At 42.9% G+C, this 17,686-nt stretch overlaps 1 protein-coding gene across 2 annotated transcripts in view; it reads right to left on the reverse strand.

Moving 5' to 3' along the window:
* Positions 1-17,686, reverse strand: part of LOC306714049 (pleckstrin homology domain-containing family A member 5-like) — a 188,476-nt gene that overhangs the window by 48,150 nt on the left and 122,640 nt on the right. For both annotated transcript variants that reach the window (XM_079183968.1, XM_079183967.1), the window contains exons 4-5: positions 15,530-15,613; positions 1,723-1,903 (exon numbers count right to left, since the gene is read on the reverse strand). In XM_079183968.1, the coding sequence (XP_079040094.1) occupies positions 1,723-1,903; positions 15,530-15,613 (265 nt within the window). The remainder of the gene's footprint in view (positions 1-1,722; positions 1,904-15,529; positions 15,614-17,686) is intronic.

Here is a 17,686-nt window from a genome sequence, read left to right on the forward strand (position 1 = left end):
GATCTGCATCTATTGACAACATGTATACTCCACAGTGTTCCTCAGAATCATTACCTTTGAACTCTTACTCCTAAGTTTACATTTGTCCACAGTCAACCCTGTCTCCCAGGAGTCACTTTTGTTTTTCAGGAGAAATGTATTTGCTAGCATGTGGTTAGGTTTAGCTTTAAGCTACTAAAACACATTTCACATTTGTGATTTTGGGTTGTAACAGAAAAATGATTTGACTTAAAACACTAATTTAAGGGTTAGATTGCGGTTTTGGTTTAATATTATATTGTTAAATGAAACATCCTGTCTTGTGCTTGAAGTCACCATGGACGAGCAAAAAGACCACAGTCTGTCTCCAACAAGCTTCAGCAGAAAGCTAGCTGGAGGTGCTGCTATGATAGTGTAGGCAAACAAAGGAGATATGTTGTCAGTCAACATTTTGCAGGTATGTTCAGAATTAGAGTTTTGCAATTTGGAAAATACAATACAAAAATTAAAAAAATTAAAAAATAAAATAAATCAGGCAACATTACATTGTATTGAATACATCTGCTATTACAGACTGGTAGTATACAGCTGTAGTTTCTAGTAGACAGGGTTTGTATAGGACACTGCATAATGGAACAGATTGCGTCATGTTGAGAGAAAAAGAATGAAAACTAGTGTGTGTGTGGATTAGTTTACTTTAGCACAGGTTTGTTCTTGCTGCATGTTGTAGCTGTGTGGCATTAAAACACGCACAACGTAATACTTTACACTGTGAAATGTTCTCAGCTTCTTCTCAGCTGGTTGAACCGTAAACACACACCTCTTATGCGTGTCGTTCTCTGTGTACGTTTCTCACAGATTCTAATGAATGACTTCTCATGAACACATAAAGATATGAGGTGTTGTACTCTCTTTTGTTAGCCTGCTTCATACTCCTGCTTCCCCAGCCTGACGGTAATGACACCACTGAGGTTGACCTGCAGCACAGCATTATGGGAACAACTCTTTCAGGGCTGTTTGGGTGTTGCACTGAAGGCTTACTGTTGGTGTAAATCACTTCAGTGCATCTGTTTTATTCATTTCATCAATTATCAGTACGCTTCAGGATGAATGTAACAACTATCAGGGACAACCGCTTCGTTTGCATAATCAAACTTGCAACTGACGATCTTAAAGGACAAGTACAACATTTGGTAAAACACGCTTGTTCGCCTTCTGGCGGATAAGAAAATTAACACCAATTTCCCATCTGTTTGTATTATTATTTGTTTTTATAATGTATATTATTATTAATAATAATAATTCATATTATTATTAGGCTACAGACAGCAGTCAGTTATCACAAAGACTGGAAGACAACCAGATTACATTAGCAAACGTAATCATATTGGATTATGTGTGTGGTTTTACTGCACACACACACATCTGTTGATGGAGTGTTAGACTTTCTGTTAATTTAATAAGAGTAATAACATCATCGGTGTGTATATAAGGAGCGTGGTACGGTGTATCCAGTACTGTACAGCAGAACACAGTACAGTATGAGAGCTACAGACTGACATTACCTCGTGTAGCCTCCAGCACGGCTCAACAAAACAACCCTCATTCAGGCCACATTGTGTACAAATATTTAGCTTTATCCTCAGTAAGTCTGTCTGCTAATGGAGTTATTATTAGAGGTGTGATTAAACTGCTTAACAGAGATGTGCTTAAGATGTAAGGCCTGTGTGGCTGGAGGCTGACCCGTGTGGATGAAGTGGAGGTGGTGGTGGTGGTGGCAGTAGTAACAGTGGTGGCCGGGCTGCCAGGGAAGGTGCTGTAGTCGGAGCCACCGGTGTAGTTTGACGCCTCGCTCATGGTGCTCATGGGACGTTCCTTCTTGTCACTGCTGCTGCTCTGCTCTGACGAAGCCTGAGGAGCCGACCTGCCACATAGAGAGACAAAGAGAGAGGACGTCCGTCAGACATTTCACCATGAAGCACTTACCGGTGAGACCTGGAAGTGTGAACATTCAAATTGCTCAATTCATAGAAAAAACAGACTTCAACAGCCAAAGTTACATGGACTCACTCTTTTTTCTAACAAATATTCTGAAAAGTGACAATTAAAATTTGATGTGCAGCCATCTAACTTAAGTTGAGCAAAACATCACAAAACCCACACTGAGATATCTGAGCATCAGTCCAGACTCAGCTCAGCAGTCAGATCCTTTAACAAAGGCGTGAATGTGTCCTTGGTTGATTAGTTTATTCTGTTAGAATAACTGTGATGTGTGTGTGTGTGTGTGTGCTACCGAGATGACAGAGAAGACCTGCTAATGTCAAAGGCAGAATCCAGCTAGCCAATCAGCCAACCCCCCACCTCATCAAGCAGACTCTATCTCCACTCTCTTAATGACACACTGTCTCTGTCAGGCCATTAAAGAGAGGGAGGATGACAACGAGACGAAGGGTAGAGAGCAGAGAGGGAGAGCCACAGAAACAGAGATAAAGAAAGTGAGAATGTGAGGGAGGAGAGTTGAATCCCAGCTATTATTCTCTGGGTGTCACCTCTGATTCATGCCTCTACCTCCAGACAATTTAAATGGACAACTTGACCTGACAAATTGAAACAGCTCAAAGTTTTTTGCCACTAGTTTAGTAGAAGGACAATTGCTAATGTGAGAAAAAGAAAGTTCAAGGTCCCAGAGTCTGATTACAACTAGCACACAGTGATTGGCCCATTTCCACTACCAAGGTCAGCAGAATATAAAGAGCGTGTCCACGTTGTTGCTATTGTTGACGGCACACAACACACTAGCTTTTATATTACTGCTCAGGAGTAGTTCAGGTGGGTCCAGCGATCAGTCTGGGACCCTCAGATCATAATGCACAGAGCACAGGTAGAACTATCAGACGGCTAAGTGGGGCTACAACCACCAACTACAAGGATCAACAGGATCGGATGAACTTTATCAATCCCCAAAGGAGAAACTGGTTTGTCACCATGAACAAAGACAGACACAATAACCACAATGCATCATGTACACAACAGATATCACCAGGCCGGGAGAAAAACACACAGTTCCACTGCAAAAAGGAAAAGAAGGCCAGTAAAAGCACGAGGGTGGGTCCTTAACATCTCAACCTTGTTTCTTTGTTAGTTTTATCAGCATTACATTGTGTACTGCTATGTTCTGCTGGCGCTATTCTGTGTCCAGTGTTACAGTTAAAGCTCAAGTAATCAATATCTCTTCCTCAGTAACACTGGATGAAATGACGTATGTGCGCTGTAAAAAGGGTCGTCTGTAGTGATACATCCACAAAGAATCACCATCAACTCTGCAGTCCCCACAGAGTGTTTTAGCCTCTTCTATCTCATCATTTCTATTTTGTGTTTTCCAGCCCACAACTTCCACCCTCCTCTCCCTGGTTTCCAGCAGCAGCTGTTGTCAGAGGAAAAGCTCCAAACAGCACGCAGGCACACCGACGTTGGGAAAGGAAGCTGAACATCAACATCTTACAGCGAAAGAGAGCTCAAAAGGAAACAGAGCCAAAAGGACAGCATCTATTCTTTTGACCAAAATCATGACTCCAAATGAATGCCCGAATTGTTCTTTGTCCACTGGACGTGTACATGGATAGATATCTGCTAACATGCTGTCACAGGTTGGTAAAGTGTTAATATGTCAATGTTGTGTTTTGGCTTGTTGCTGCAGTTTTCCTTCATTTCTGGCCTGCAAATAAAAAGGTGACCTGATCTTCATAACTTTAGCATCTGGTCGTGTTACATCGTCATGATACAAATTGGATGCAGATTCCAACTCCACACCTGTAATCAATGAGTTGATCCTCTAAAGAAAAATAATAATTACCAGTCAGGGTAATACCAAAACGACGTCTTTCAGGTGAGCAGCGTACCTGTGTCTTATGCATACCGATCAGTAAGTATACACCATCAGTGTAGCGGCCATTTGAGTTGACATTATCTTGACTTTGCTTCATTACTTTAGGCGCAGGTTGAGAAGAGACTTGCTTCATCTTCTCGATGGTCTAGTTTGGGAGAAAGGTTTCCTGAACCTCAGAGTGGTTTGACTCCCAGGTGATTGTCCCACTCTGCTGATCACATGGTCAGATCGCTTCAGTAACGGAGTCTTCTTCCCGCCTCCAGCTCTCCCTACGCTGCCTGCCTCATTGACTTTTTGTAATCATCATTCCCTGCATAGCTTCAATCTTAAATAAAACTAGTTTATGACCACTGATCCCTATCATTTCCCAACCTCGCTGAAGAACTGTACTTCGATTAAAATTGCAGAGTGTAATTGGCACGCCAAGCATTTAACTGGCTTGAAACCCATTAGCAGATCTTCGATGTTCCACAGTGACAGCTCTGATAATCTCCGTTGCTATACTTCAGCCTTCTCAGTCCCCCGAAGCCAAACATGAAAACCTCAACTCTGCAAATGAAATGTTGAGTCGACTGTTATAACACAACAACATATATTTGAATTTGAAATGACCACTTGATAAGCAGATACATTTACTCTTAGGGGTTAAAAGAATCAATGCTATGGTTTCCAGCAATCAGTGCTTATTGCATGACTGTAGAGCACTGGATAAGTTATCCATCCTTAAGTTTGAAAAAAGCACTTTAAGGCAAGTTAACCTGTCACATTGAACACGGAGCTCTTAATAATGGGTAAATGACTAGTATTAAGGGCGCTGCCGTATTAATTGAAGTTATGGTTCATTATGCCTTTTAGAGTAGTTTAGAGACTTCAACACAGGGTAAACATGAAACCTGCAGTATGTACTTCTGGATTACATTCTGAGCTGTTTCTGGTGTCTTCACACATTGCTGGGTTCAATCCTGAAGAGACGCAAAGTGTGGGTGCAAAAACACTCGTCAGTCTATTCACAGCAGCTTGGCAATCTTACTGAATTAAGAAGTCAAACCCAGAATACATTCATTATGAAACAAAGGTTTAGCAGTGTGTGTGTGTAGTGTCTGCAAGTGAAGGCATTTAGCCTTTAGAAAACAGACAGCCATTGTTGAGAGGCCCGCTCCACGGCTCTGCCAGTGACACAGTGACGCTGGCCAATTGACTGTGAGTGAGGGAGGAGGCCTCCATTCGCCTCCAGTAACAGGAGTCCTACATCTAAAGCAGGGTGACGAACAAACACACATTACAGAAGTCACCCACTGATCACACAGCCAATCTGTTTCCTCTCTTTGTTTTCAATCCTTCCCACTGTCTCATCTCATCTTTCAGTTGCATGCTTCCCTCAGTAAAGCTGCTCTGTTTCTCTCAACTCGGTGACTAAAGGAAGCGGTCTGTGTGAGGCTGTTCCTCAGCAGCACGATCAAAGAGCTTTTCAGTCGGATACATTTGTTCACAGTTGGAGTTTCGCACCAGTGTTTATTTGCTCTGAATGGGACTGAAGTTACTCGACTCAGCTCTATTTCAAACATCCATGTTTTGTCTTGTCATCCTACTAGTTTCTGTCAAAAGGAATCTCTCATTGTGGAAACATCACACTGGTGTATTGGTGCTGCATACCAGTTCATAAAACAAGGCTAATAAAACATCAGCAGGGACTGTATCTGATGAATAACTTCATTGTCAGAGCAGTATCTAGTGTTATGAGCTGTGAAGCTAGCAGTTTGCAGAAGACTCCGTGAGCACACTGGGAGTGTGCACACAGGTAAACAGGTAAACAGGTAAACAGGTAAACAGGCAGGTCATCTGTTCAGGCTGAAGGAAATGATTGGACGGGCTTGTTACAGTCTGCAACAGCCACAGCTACTTTGTTCAGAGCATCTGATTTATTGATTGCTGTCATGATGCAATGATGTCAACCAATATAACAAAAACACTACATATCATAGCTTTAATTCTAAAAGTATGTCGTTTTCAGATGAAATCTAAAAAACTAAACTAAACCAAACCATACATGCTCTTCAGCAACTGATTCTCAAATCATGGATGTCCAAAATACCCTCTGCACTGGAACACATCACAACACTCCAGGTCACAGAGCTGCCTGCAGCACCGGTTTCATCTCCAAAGGCAAAGTTTTCTGACAAACATTGCTGAGGCATCTGACTTATTTTCACCTGTCGTCATTTCTCAACGTAAAGCCTGCACTCCTACACTTCCTGTATACAGCCTCTCAGGAATGGGAGGGATGATAGGCTTGGATTTGGCTTTCAATGGTAAAAATCTAGGAAGTGTTGAGTTTCAATTTACTGGTCGGTCTACGTTCCTACCCTCACCTATGGTCACCAACTCTGGGTCGTGACCGAAAGGACAAGGTCGCGGGTACAAGCGGCCGAAATGAGTTACCTCCGTAGGGTGGCCGGGCTCAGCCTTAGAGATAGGGTAAGAAGCTCAGACATCAGGAGGGAACTTGGAGTCGAGCCGCTACTCCTTCGCGTCGAAAGGAGTCAGCTGAGGTGGTTCGGGCATCTAATTAGGATGCCTCCTGGACGCCTCCCATTGGAGGTTTTCCGGGCACGTCCAACTGGGAGGAGACCCCGGGGAAGACCCAGAACACGCTGGAGGGATTATATCTCCCAGCTGGCCTGGGAACACCTCGGGATCCCCCAGTCTGGGTCAGCCTGCTTGGCCTGCTGCCACTGCGACACGACCCCGGATAAGCGGAGGAAAATGGATGGATGGATGGGTGTTGAGTTTCATAGATATTAGCTCAACAACCATAAACACATCTTAGAGGTGAAGGGAATGGACACAGGGTTTCTGTGAGAGGGCTGAGCATGACCTGTACTGATGGAAATATAGCGATGCAGCAGGTAAACAAGGAGGATGTAGCTCATTTAAACAAGCAGATCAGATAACAGGGAGGATTCTTATCAAATGAACACAGCTGTGTTTCTAATATAAGCATCTTTTAAATAAACCTGAAGGACACCATCTTAAATGCAACATGTGATATGAGATTCATTTGACAAAGAAAATAGAGAGCAGACAGATCTCCAACACTAAATGACAGCAGTACTCCTGTGGAGTCTGGGCTGATGGGTAATTGCTTTAGCTGTAAGAATGACTCATAGTACACATATTTCTCAGTAATGATTTCGCTTTCTTGTATGTTTCTGGATTGGATCAATGAGTCTCAGCTCACTATGAGACAATTTGAAGCTTTAGCTGGGAGAACATATGAGGCTTCTACCTCATCCTGTCACCTGATTATATTTCATCATTTCAGAGGAATACAAGCCTCTGCAGAAGGAGACGGGAGTTCATTTGATTTGGATGGCAAAACAGCATTAGTTCCTATTAAATTACACTCAGGTTATTATTCCGACACTACACCGTATGCTGGAGACACAACCCATGGCATACACATTAATCATCCAGAATATCATTGCTGCATTAGTGTTGCATAGTGGCTCATCAAGCAGTCTGAAATAAAGTTAGTGTGAGCAAGAGGTGGAAAACAAGGAGCCAAAGAGGAATGAAGCCTTGAATTGATGATGAATGGAGTTGAAGACAAAGCTAGAAGAGGGATCAGTGTGTTACCTGTTGATTTGATTGCTGCCCTAGTGAGGTACCTCCAATTTAAATTGACTGAAGTCAACAGCTTGATTGTTTGCCGTCTAACGGAGTCACACAAGAAGACCAGTATCATCTCTGTGTCCAGTACAGACTGAAGTTCAGCTAGTTTACCACCAGTCAGTGGTAACGGGTCTATATTAGATATTCTTTATGGTGAGAAATGATAGAGAATGACATCCAGTTAGTGGAGTTTCCTGTTTATTGGAGATGGGGAATCTAAGTGTGCAGATATCTCTCCTGCCAGTTTGAACTTTTTGATATTTCCAGCAGATTATTAAGATAAAGCCAGGTTATCCTTTCTCCTGTAAAACTCAAGAATACGGTTTGAAACACTTATGACAGAGATATGGATGTTTGGCTAATGTGGCTCCTCACTTCCCTCGCCCGTCTCCTCCTCTCGTCGTCTCGTCCCAGCGAGGATGTGAGAGACAGACGTGAGCATCTCAACATTCAAATGTGTAGAAATAACTTAATAACTTACTAATAACTGACTTAATAATTCAAGTGTTCTTATTTTGATTCACTCATGATTCAGATTAAAAATAAATCTAATTGTTCTATTTCATGAATGAATATGAATATAATCAATTGGTGCTGTAATACCTGTTAATCTACATTTATAGCCGACAATCATGCAATATCAGTCACATTACAGTAAAGCCGTTTCTGACATGAGGTCCTAAAGTTATGTCATGAGGTGTAAATGACTTCACCGACTTCCACTTGACATGGTCTGAAGAGACCAACACTCCAGTAACAGCTTTAGGGTGAGGCCCATGTGTTTCAGCTTGTGGCTTCTGACTAGAGTGAACCGAGCCACTCCTGAATCTCCTCCCGATTCTTTCTAAAACTACAGTGTCTTGTTTTTACGACATGTTGAACTTCTCATCAGACTAGTGAAGATGACGAGTGTACTCTCCCAGATGTGGAACTTTCCCACTGCTAACAGCACATTCTGCATGCAACAACTTTCGGTTTGAGTTACTGACAAAAGCAAAGTTGTAGTCAAAGCATCAAGGCTAGTGAGGGATCGCTACCTGCTGAGAGCCTCTGTGGGCTCGTCAGGGTGGACAAGCGTTCCACAATTCATGCCAGAAACAGACTTTGAAATTTGAATACAGTTCAGTCATGCTGCTACATGAAATAAACAATGACAGCAATCATAAGATTAAGAACAGAAAAGGGAGATGAATAAAGGGAGATGTCACGTCACTGGCGGTAGTCCACTAAAATAGCTTTTTGTTGGATGTGTAAGTGAAACATTAAGTGAGTCAAACACACTTACAGCAGGAACAGCCCATACACAGCGAACATCACTGCAGCCCGTCCCTCTGACTGCCTAACCAGAACTAAGTAAGCTCCCGCTAGTCTTCAGGTGCTACTTGTGCACTAAAACCCACAGACCCGGTAAAGCAACCATGAACTGGCCGCCCACCTGCAGCCTCGGACGTGCCCCCGAGACAACTGCTCCAACCACTTTCACACCACACTATCAAACCCCCCCAAAGGGAATCCGCTCTTCAACCTAACAGGGACAGAATAGCAATTTAATCCCACTGTATAGAGGACCACCCGAACTCTGTTCCACACAAATCACCAGCACAACACAGCTCAGTGACACAGACACTCCACAGGAAGACTGACCACTACCGCTGCTCCCAATAACCAAACACAGCCGACTCACCACACTCGTCCATGTCTCCCAAACCACCAGACTGAACCTCTCCTCACCAAACGAGGTGCACCTGCCTACGAGCCTACTACTGACCCTGAAATCAGTCTCTGCTCATCAAACGAAACACAACCAGCAGAGCCAACTTCTCTCCACAAATCTGAACCTGGTCCATCAAGTTAGGACGAGCCCCCATATGTCACAACCCGGCTCAAAGGCTGTAACACAAGGGAGACAAGAAGAGTGGAAGAAGTAATAAATATACATTTATTTAAGAACAAATCATTAAACCAACCAATCAAAACAACTAAGCAGCCGTGTCAGCCACGGAAGTCACAGCCAAAGAAGAGGGGCAGCCATGTTCAGGTGGTGCGTCTTAGCTGCTGATCATCCTGAAAGACAGAGGAGGCACCAAACAGGACACTGACCCCTGGTGGAAGGGAGGAGTGGTCACAACAACACCAATCTACCAGTTCCTCCCAGCAGGCAATGTGATTATTCATTTGAAGCCATACTATTTGAAGAGTTGTCTCCAATCAAACACGGCTGTTTTGATCGCTTCTTCTTCTTCTTTTTAATTGCAAATTACCACCTGATGGCGCATTACTGACGATGTGTGACGGTGATGCTGGTGGGATGAGAAACTCTCCGTTGTGTCCCACCGAGTGCGTGACTTTAAGGTTTGTGCTCTGCTCTCCTGCTACGTTTTGCTCGTCTCTTTGACGACAGTCTCTTCTGTGGTCGTTGGGACTGAACCTTCAGGTGAAGGATTCGCTTACTGTGCGTTTGTACTTCAAGCAACTGGGTTGATTGTTTGGTGTGTTCTGAGTGCATCATTGCATCAATGCTCTGATAACATCTGTAAACATGCATTTCATCTATTTTTGTTGTTTGGGGATTTGGATATGATTAATATAATGTTTTTACCAACATAAAGAAATCAACAGCACAAAGCCTGCTTGACTCTCATGCGTCAATGGCTGACTGAAATAAAACACCTTCCACAACAGCTTCACCATCTTTGCTTGAGATTCAACATCATTTCAGTGACCCGCTGGTGCTGCTGAGGGCACATGTGTGGGAACTGATGGAGCTTTAACAGTTCAGTCACTGGCCAGTAGAACTGTCAAGGCAGCGCTAGCTTTGGGTGCCCGAGGGAAGGCCAAACAGTTTCATATATTTATGAATGCCTTCGGATAATGAAATGATAAAAGAAGAAAAGACAGCGTTTGAGATTGTTAAGTAAAACTCAACGTGTTGATCTTTTCTGCGGTTTAATGCTGATTTCAGTAAAACCACCTGAGAGAAAATAGTCCCTTTATTTCAAACACACTCATCTTTTCATGAGACCAGAGAGACAATATATAAAACCATAAGCATTCCGTGTGCAGTCACGTTCAGCAGCTTCTTTAGCAGTTCCTCAAGGATCTCTTGAATACCTTTGTGGTGCATCGGGTTAAATCTGAGGAGCCTGGAGGGAGAGCTTAGGGCTTGTGCTCATTTATTTTCATATTCATTTAAAAGTTTGAGAAGAAGGGAATGAAAATGCTCGAGGGCTCATGTGGCACTAAGACGCCTTCATATTACATCAAACACAGCTACTGTGTGCCGTGCCTTTGAAAGACAGTGCTGAGGATATGAAGTGACAGCTCTTCTGTTCCTCAGAACTGTCTCTTTGCTGCAGGAGCTGGCGAGTCCTGGCTGTGTGGCATCCAGGCATGATAGCCACAGTACTAACCGCAGGTCATGTGACGCGTCAGACCTCTATTTAGGAAATAATTATGAACACTTTAAAATGCAATGATTCTTAGGCAACATCTGGAGTTCTTCTTTAATGATTTGTAAGTGGATTTATGAACGTTTATTACCCAATAACACACAATGTATCTGAAAATATGCATCATGTCCGTGTTTTCTGATTTGAGCTTTTCTAGCTTTACTGCCTCCATGAGCTGCGTGTCACAGACACTGCTGGGCCAAAGTGCGACAAACAACTTGTTTTAGAACAGCAGCATACACCTTTCAGTTTGTTGATTCAGTCTTTCATTACTGTTGTGGTCAAATATGGGCTGTAGTGAACCCTGCTGACTCTGTGTGTCTGTGGCTGTGGCTGGTGATTTCTTTGGTGATTTCTTTGATTTTGATATTTTGATCTTCCTCTTGCTTCTTTAAACAAGAAGAGGAGCAGCCTCCTCTGGTCTGCAGGTCATCAACGTTCATTATGTCTGCAAGTTACTAAGACTGAAATGTAAAGCAAAGATATTTCCCTTCCACCCGGCATCTTCCAGACAGTTGGGGCGGAACAAGGTGAAGCAGTCACCGCAGTTAAACACCTTTCACTACCCGCGTCTTTCTCACCTCCACTCTGCTCAACAAGTGTAAAAATACAAACCATGCACAGCTCACATACACACACACACACACACACACACACACACACACACACACACACACACACACACACACACACACACACACACACCTCAATACTCCTTAACGAGAGCAGCGTGGCAGAGGAGATAATTGGTAGGGAGATGAATGGGGTGAGTGTGAAAGCGATGGAGAGTGAGAGTGTGAGAAAGAGAAGTGCTGCCATAGAGTGTGCAGCTCCACTGAACTTGTTAGCAATAAAGCAGTGTGTGTAAATGTGTCTGTGGTATCTCAGCTGCACAGTTCGGAGATGAGAGCGGATTGAAATACCATCCTGTCGACTCTTTTGGAGGTGGTGCGTGTAATTGCTGCACTTTGTTTGTGTTTCTCAGAGGCTCCGGTCCTAAATTTCTTTTTAGCGCCATCATCCTGACTTTCTGCTGTTTTCTAGTTTGTCTCCTGGGAAGCAGATCATAGTTTCTTTGTAGGAATTGTGTGTGTCGTCTGCAGAAGGAATCCCATTTCAGAGTTGATGAGTAGGGAGCAATCCCACAGCAGAGTGAGGCAGGGAACACAGAGGACAAAGAGACAGACAGAAAGATGGAAACATAGAGCAGATGACAGAAAACAGAGAAGACAGAGCAAGATGGAAGGCTAGTCGAATCAGTGGTGGCATTCACAGACTGGCTGACCCTCAGTGAGTCACACACACAACCAGAAACGTAGATGCAAGAAGAGACAGAAAGATTTGCAGCTGGATGGCGGTCTACACAGTCAGACAGTCAACAACACTGTCAAACAGTCCAGCATGTCTGCAGCTGAATCCAGAACAGGAGCCAGAAGGAAATATGGAACCATTTCTCTTAGAGACAAGACAGCCAACACACTATAAGTATAATTCCTCTTTGTAATTACTTGGGTAATTGGGGCTTTTTTATTGATTATGATATCACTGTGCTCACCAACATAATACAAAATACACGAGCAGTCAGGATGAGGTGGTAAACAGAACTGCCGCCAGAGGAAATGTAAGGATGGTCTGATTCATTTTGTGAGAGGAACCCAGTAAAACATGATTCTTATTCAAGATTGTGATTTTTTTTATTAGACTTTGATAAACCAGATCATTCATGTAATGCATATCTAATCCAGCCAATAAACAAAACAATAGCAGCACAGGTACACTGAGTTGCAGTGTACCTGTGCTGCTATTGTGTCCTCAATGCCACTAAGAAAGTCTCTGACCACTGGACCTGCTATTGGAAGGGCTGAGGGTGATGTGTCTCAGTGAGGAACCTCCTCACGACTAGCTAAACCTTACATGCGTCTCACCTAAGAACCCCAGTAGGCCGTGTCCGCCGACGTCCAGTCCAAACCGCAGTTTGCCACTGACCTCGGGGCTGACCCTCAGAGCAGCTCTGCCCTCCTGTCGGCTTCCTGGTCACCCGACAGAGGTCTCCCCTATGTCTGAGGTCTCTGGCTCCACCTCTGCACTGCACCCAGGCCTTCTGCCTGTAGCCTTCAGCTCTGACTCTGTCCAGACCCAAGGCCGCCCATCTGAGGGTCCATGCTGCTCTTTAGTCCCCACGCAAACCATATCTTGGTTCTCCATAAATTCTGCATTCAAGTCCTATCCCCACTGCCTCACACTCACCGACCATGAGAGAACAATTCTTTAAAAAACATGAGCAAAATCTTTGGCAATCAAGAGCTGGATCTGATTAATACCGTCCTGATGGGCCAGACTGTGAACGGTTTGTTGGTCAGATATCTATGGGTCCAATGTTGATAATGTCAAAATAAGCAAAGCTATAAATAGACACAGAGTTGGGTTCGGGTTTATTCCCATGGTATGGAACGGTGTCTGGGAAAAACAAAAACCAAATGACTTCAGGCCATGTTTATCCCAGCATGCACTCCTCACTCAAACCACAATCTTGTCATATTACAGAAACTGTGATGCCAATAAAAGAAACAAAGGGAATTGACTTGTGGCATTAAGAAAAGTGTATTATCATTATTAATCTGATATAAAAATATTTACACTACCGTTCAAAAGTTTGGGGTCACTTAGAAATGTCCTTATTTCTCAAAGCAAAGCACTGTTTCTTTCAATGAAGATAACATTAAATTAATCAGAAATACACTCTATACATTGTTAATGTGGTTAATGACTATTCTAGGTGGAAACGTCTGGTTTTTAATGAAATATCTACATAGGAGTATCTGGAGCATCACATTTGTGGGTTGGATTATACTCTCAACATGGCCAGAAAAAGAGAACTTTCATGTGAAACTCGCCGTCTATTCTTGTTCTTAGAAATGAAGCTATTCCATGAGAGAAATTGCGAAGAAACTGAAAATTGACACAAAATTGTCTGGGTGACCCCAAACTTTTGAACGGTAGTGTATGTTAAAATATTTGCATCTTAATGGTTTCAAACAGAAACTATTGTCCGAAGTTGGTTGCACGTATAATACAACCACAGTCCTCTGCTTTCTATTCATCCACCGTCTCTTTAGGACGCTCAGACAACAATGGATGGGTTCACGAGCACTGTTGCAAATGGATTCCACCCTAAAAAGCAACAGAAGACTTGGAGTGTTGTTCAGACTGTAGACTGTGATAAGCTCCCAGTCAGAGTAGACTTTATGTTGATGTCCTCACAGCTGCATGGCCACTCAACACACTGCCTCTGATTATTACATTTAACAAGGACAGTCGCCTTCAGAGCTCAAACATGGCCGAGAGGTGATGCAGTCCTCCACCACTACTGTTACAGCAGCATCAGAAGAAGCTTTACTGTACGCGTACTGAGCTTACTCATTTAGTTAAGTATTATCCTTTTAAACAGGGTTTTCATTTCACAGACAGCTAAATACTGCAACTGCCTTAGATCTTTTAATTATAAAAGGTTCTCATACATGTCTCATAGCTGCAAGGAGGCAAAATCTACATAGGTTCTTATAAAAATGTCAGTTTTAAGACTCAAATAATAGCTAAGGGCGATTAAAGGCTAAGAGAGCAAATGAAGAGCATAAACATCATTAGGGCTGTACAATAACAGCTAACATGGTCAAATGAGCATAATGTAGATGTACACAGCACAGAGTCATTTCATAGTCACCACGCACACATTCTGCTTTCATCCAGTAATTGTTTCCAGTCACTTTTCCTTTTTTTGTTTTTGTGTTTCAATGTGCTCGTTCAATGGTTTCATCCTGAAGCCTGTTTGACATTCTGGTACGTTTGTCTCATTGGAAGCTCTGCTGCTTCGGCCTCTAGCAGTTCCTGTTCACATCGTACAGACACTAATCAGCTGGGACACGGTGATACAGAAGGGAAAGTCTACATCTCATGAGCAATGCATGCCATTGACATTGGAGAACCTAAGTGTACAGAGTGAGTTAGCAGTCAATCGTCTTGTGTTCTGATTGTGTGACCAATTATAAAAATAAGTTGTGCGACATTTGCAGCAAAATATAGGTAACAAATATAGGTAATAACAGGTGACGAGGAAAACAAATGTGACTGCAAACGTTCAGATACTGCACATATTTTTTCAGAATGCATTGTCTGTTCATATCCAGATAATGTCTTACTAACTAAGTTCTGTGTATCAAATAAATGGACGTCCAATACAACAATATAACCCTCTGCTACTTTATGTTCATGCTACTCTGGGGTCCTCTCTGTAACTTAACCGACTCGAAACCGAGACACACTGACAAGTCTGGACTTGAGACCTGGCTCTGGTCTGAGTAGGATTTTTGGGGTCCAACAGTCACATAGTACGTTCACACACTGACACAGCTGCACAGAACAGCTGAATCCAGGCACATTCCATCAAAGAATCCGTCTAGAAGTGTTTTCAGTGACCTTTCAAATCAGCACAGAAATCAGAAGCTTACAATGCTGTGTGGGTGTGTCAGCGTGCAGAGAGACTTACTGTTCATTTACAACAAAGATGCAGTTGTCTTGGGAGGGGACGCCGGACACCGGGTGCTTACAGGTCACCTTTCTCTCATTGTGACTGAAGAAAAGAAAGACAAAAAGGGAGAGAGTGTTCAATCCCTGCACCAACACAGAGACAGTTCAAACATGTGTAATGGACATCATTCATACAAAATACAATAGTACACATCTGCATCATGAACAGTACCACATCTGCATCATAAACAGTACCACATCTGCATCATAAACAGTACCACATCTGCATTATAAACAGTACCACATCTGCATCATAAACAGTACCACATCTGCATCATAAACAGTACCACATCTGCATCATGAACAGTACCACATCTGCATCATAAACAGTACCACATCTGCATCATAAACAGTACCACATCTGCATCATAAACAGTACCACATCTGCATCATAAACAGTACCACATCTGCATCATGAACAGTACCACATCTGCATCATAAACAGTACCACATCTGCATCATAAACAGTACCACATCTGCATCATAAACAGTACCACATCTGCATCATAAACAGTACCACATCTGCATCATAAACAGTACCACATCTGCATCATAAACAGTACCACATCTGCATCATAAACAGTACCACATCTGCATCATGAACAGTACCACATCTGCATCATAAACAGTACCACATCTGCATCATAAACAGTACCACATCTGCATCATAAACAGTACCACATCTGCATCATGAACAGTACCACATCTGCATCATAAACAGTACCACATCTGCATCATAAACAGTACCACATCTGCATCATAAACAGTACCACATCTGCATCATGAACAGTACCACATCTGCATCATAAACAGTACCACATCTGCATCATAAACAGTACCACATCAGCATCATAAACAGTACCACATCTGCATCATAAACAAACAATAATAAAAGTCAGGATCACACCACCAACACACTCCCTCACACACCTGGAGCAGTGGCTGACACTAAACTTCAGCATGATGTCCTGTTTGGATCTCAGGCTGATTGCAGATGACAAGTTCCTCCAAAATAACAGATCAGAGCATACGAGACACAAAATGAACTTCCAAAACGCTGTGTGCAGTCGGGTTGACAGCAGACTGGTTGTGTGAGAGCGACTACAGCAGAACAACAGTGGACTGATTCCCTCTTCTCTCTCTCTCTCTCCCTCTCCCTCTTCTCTCTCTCTCCCTCTCTCCCTCTGGTGCCACTTCCTGTACACATTTCCCTCTCCTCTTTCTCCTCTCATGTTCTCTCATGCCTTCATTCGTCTGTTTGAGTTTTGTTACACAACATTTAAGTGCAATTTGAATAATACAATGTTTTGATCAGTTTACTAATTGATTGTAAATCACTATACGTTCAGTCTGTAACTATAGTGCTGGCACTGTCCAGATTTCCCATTCCTCCTTTTCTTTTATCACTCTGCTGTCTCTTGCTCTGTCTCAGTACTTCTTCCTGTTAGTTTATCATCTCTTTCACTGTCTCACTTCACTGTATTGTCTCTTTTACACTTAATCTCACTCCTTTTTCTCACTCCCTTCTTTGATGATTCATTTCTCACTTATATTTATATCTTGCTTGTTGACGTCCTCCTATTGCACCTTTACGTCTCCTTTTTTTCCAACTCTTTCTTGCATTATCCCTTCGTCTTCTTCCTCGGCTGTTTCTCTCAGTCATATGCTGCTGACTCCTTCACCTTCCTCTCACAAAACAGGAGACCCTGACAATACCATGACAATGAGAATGAAGTTAGGAGGAAAGTTTGGAACACACATATTCAAAGAGCGCCTAAACTAATCCTAATCTTAAAGCAGTTCATCCCCCGATCGCAATGGAATCATTCAGAAAACCTTCACTGTCACTAATGAGAGAGAACTAGCACTCTCAAGATCACACACACACACACACACTCACAAACACACACACACACACACACTCACAAACACACACACACACACACACACACTCACAAACGCATGCACGCACGCACGCCACACACACGCACTCACACACGCACACACACGGAGGCTCTATAGATCTTTGAATGTGTGAGGAGTCCACATACATAAATGCGTATGCACGTAGGAACACTTAGACGTGTTTCCTGAAAGAAGGGAATTCTGTCACCAA

The sequence above is a fragment of the Pholis gunnellus genome (genome assembly GCF_910591455.1).
Source record: "Pholis gunnellus genome assembly, chromosome: 22".
Classification (NCBI taxonomy): Eukaryota; Metazoa; Chordata; class Actinopteri; order Perciformes; family Pholidae; genus Pholis; species Pholis gunnellus.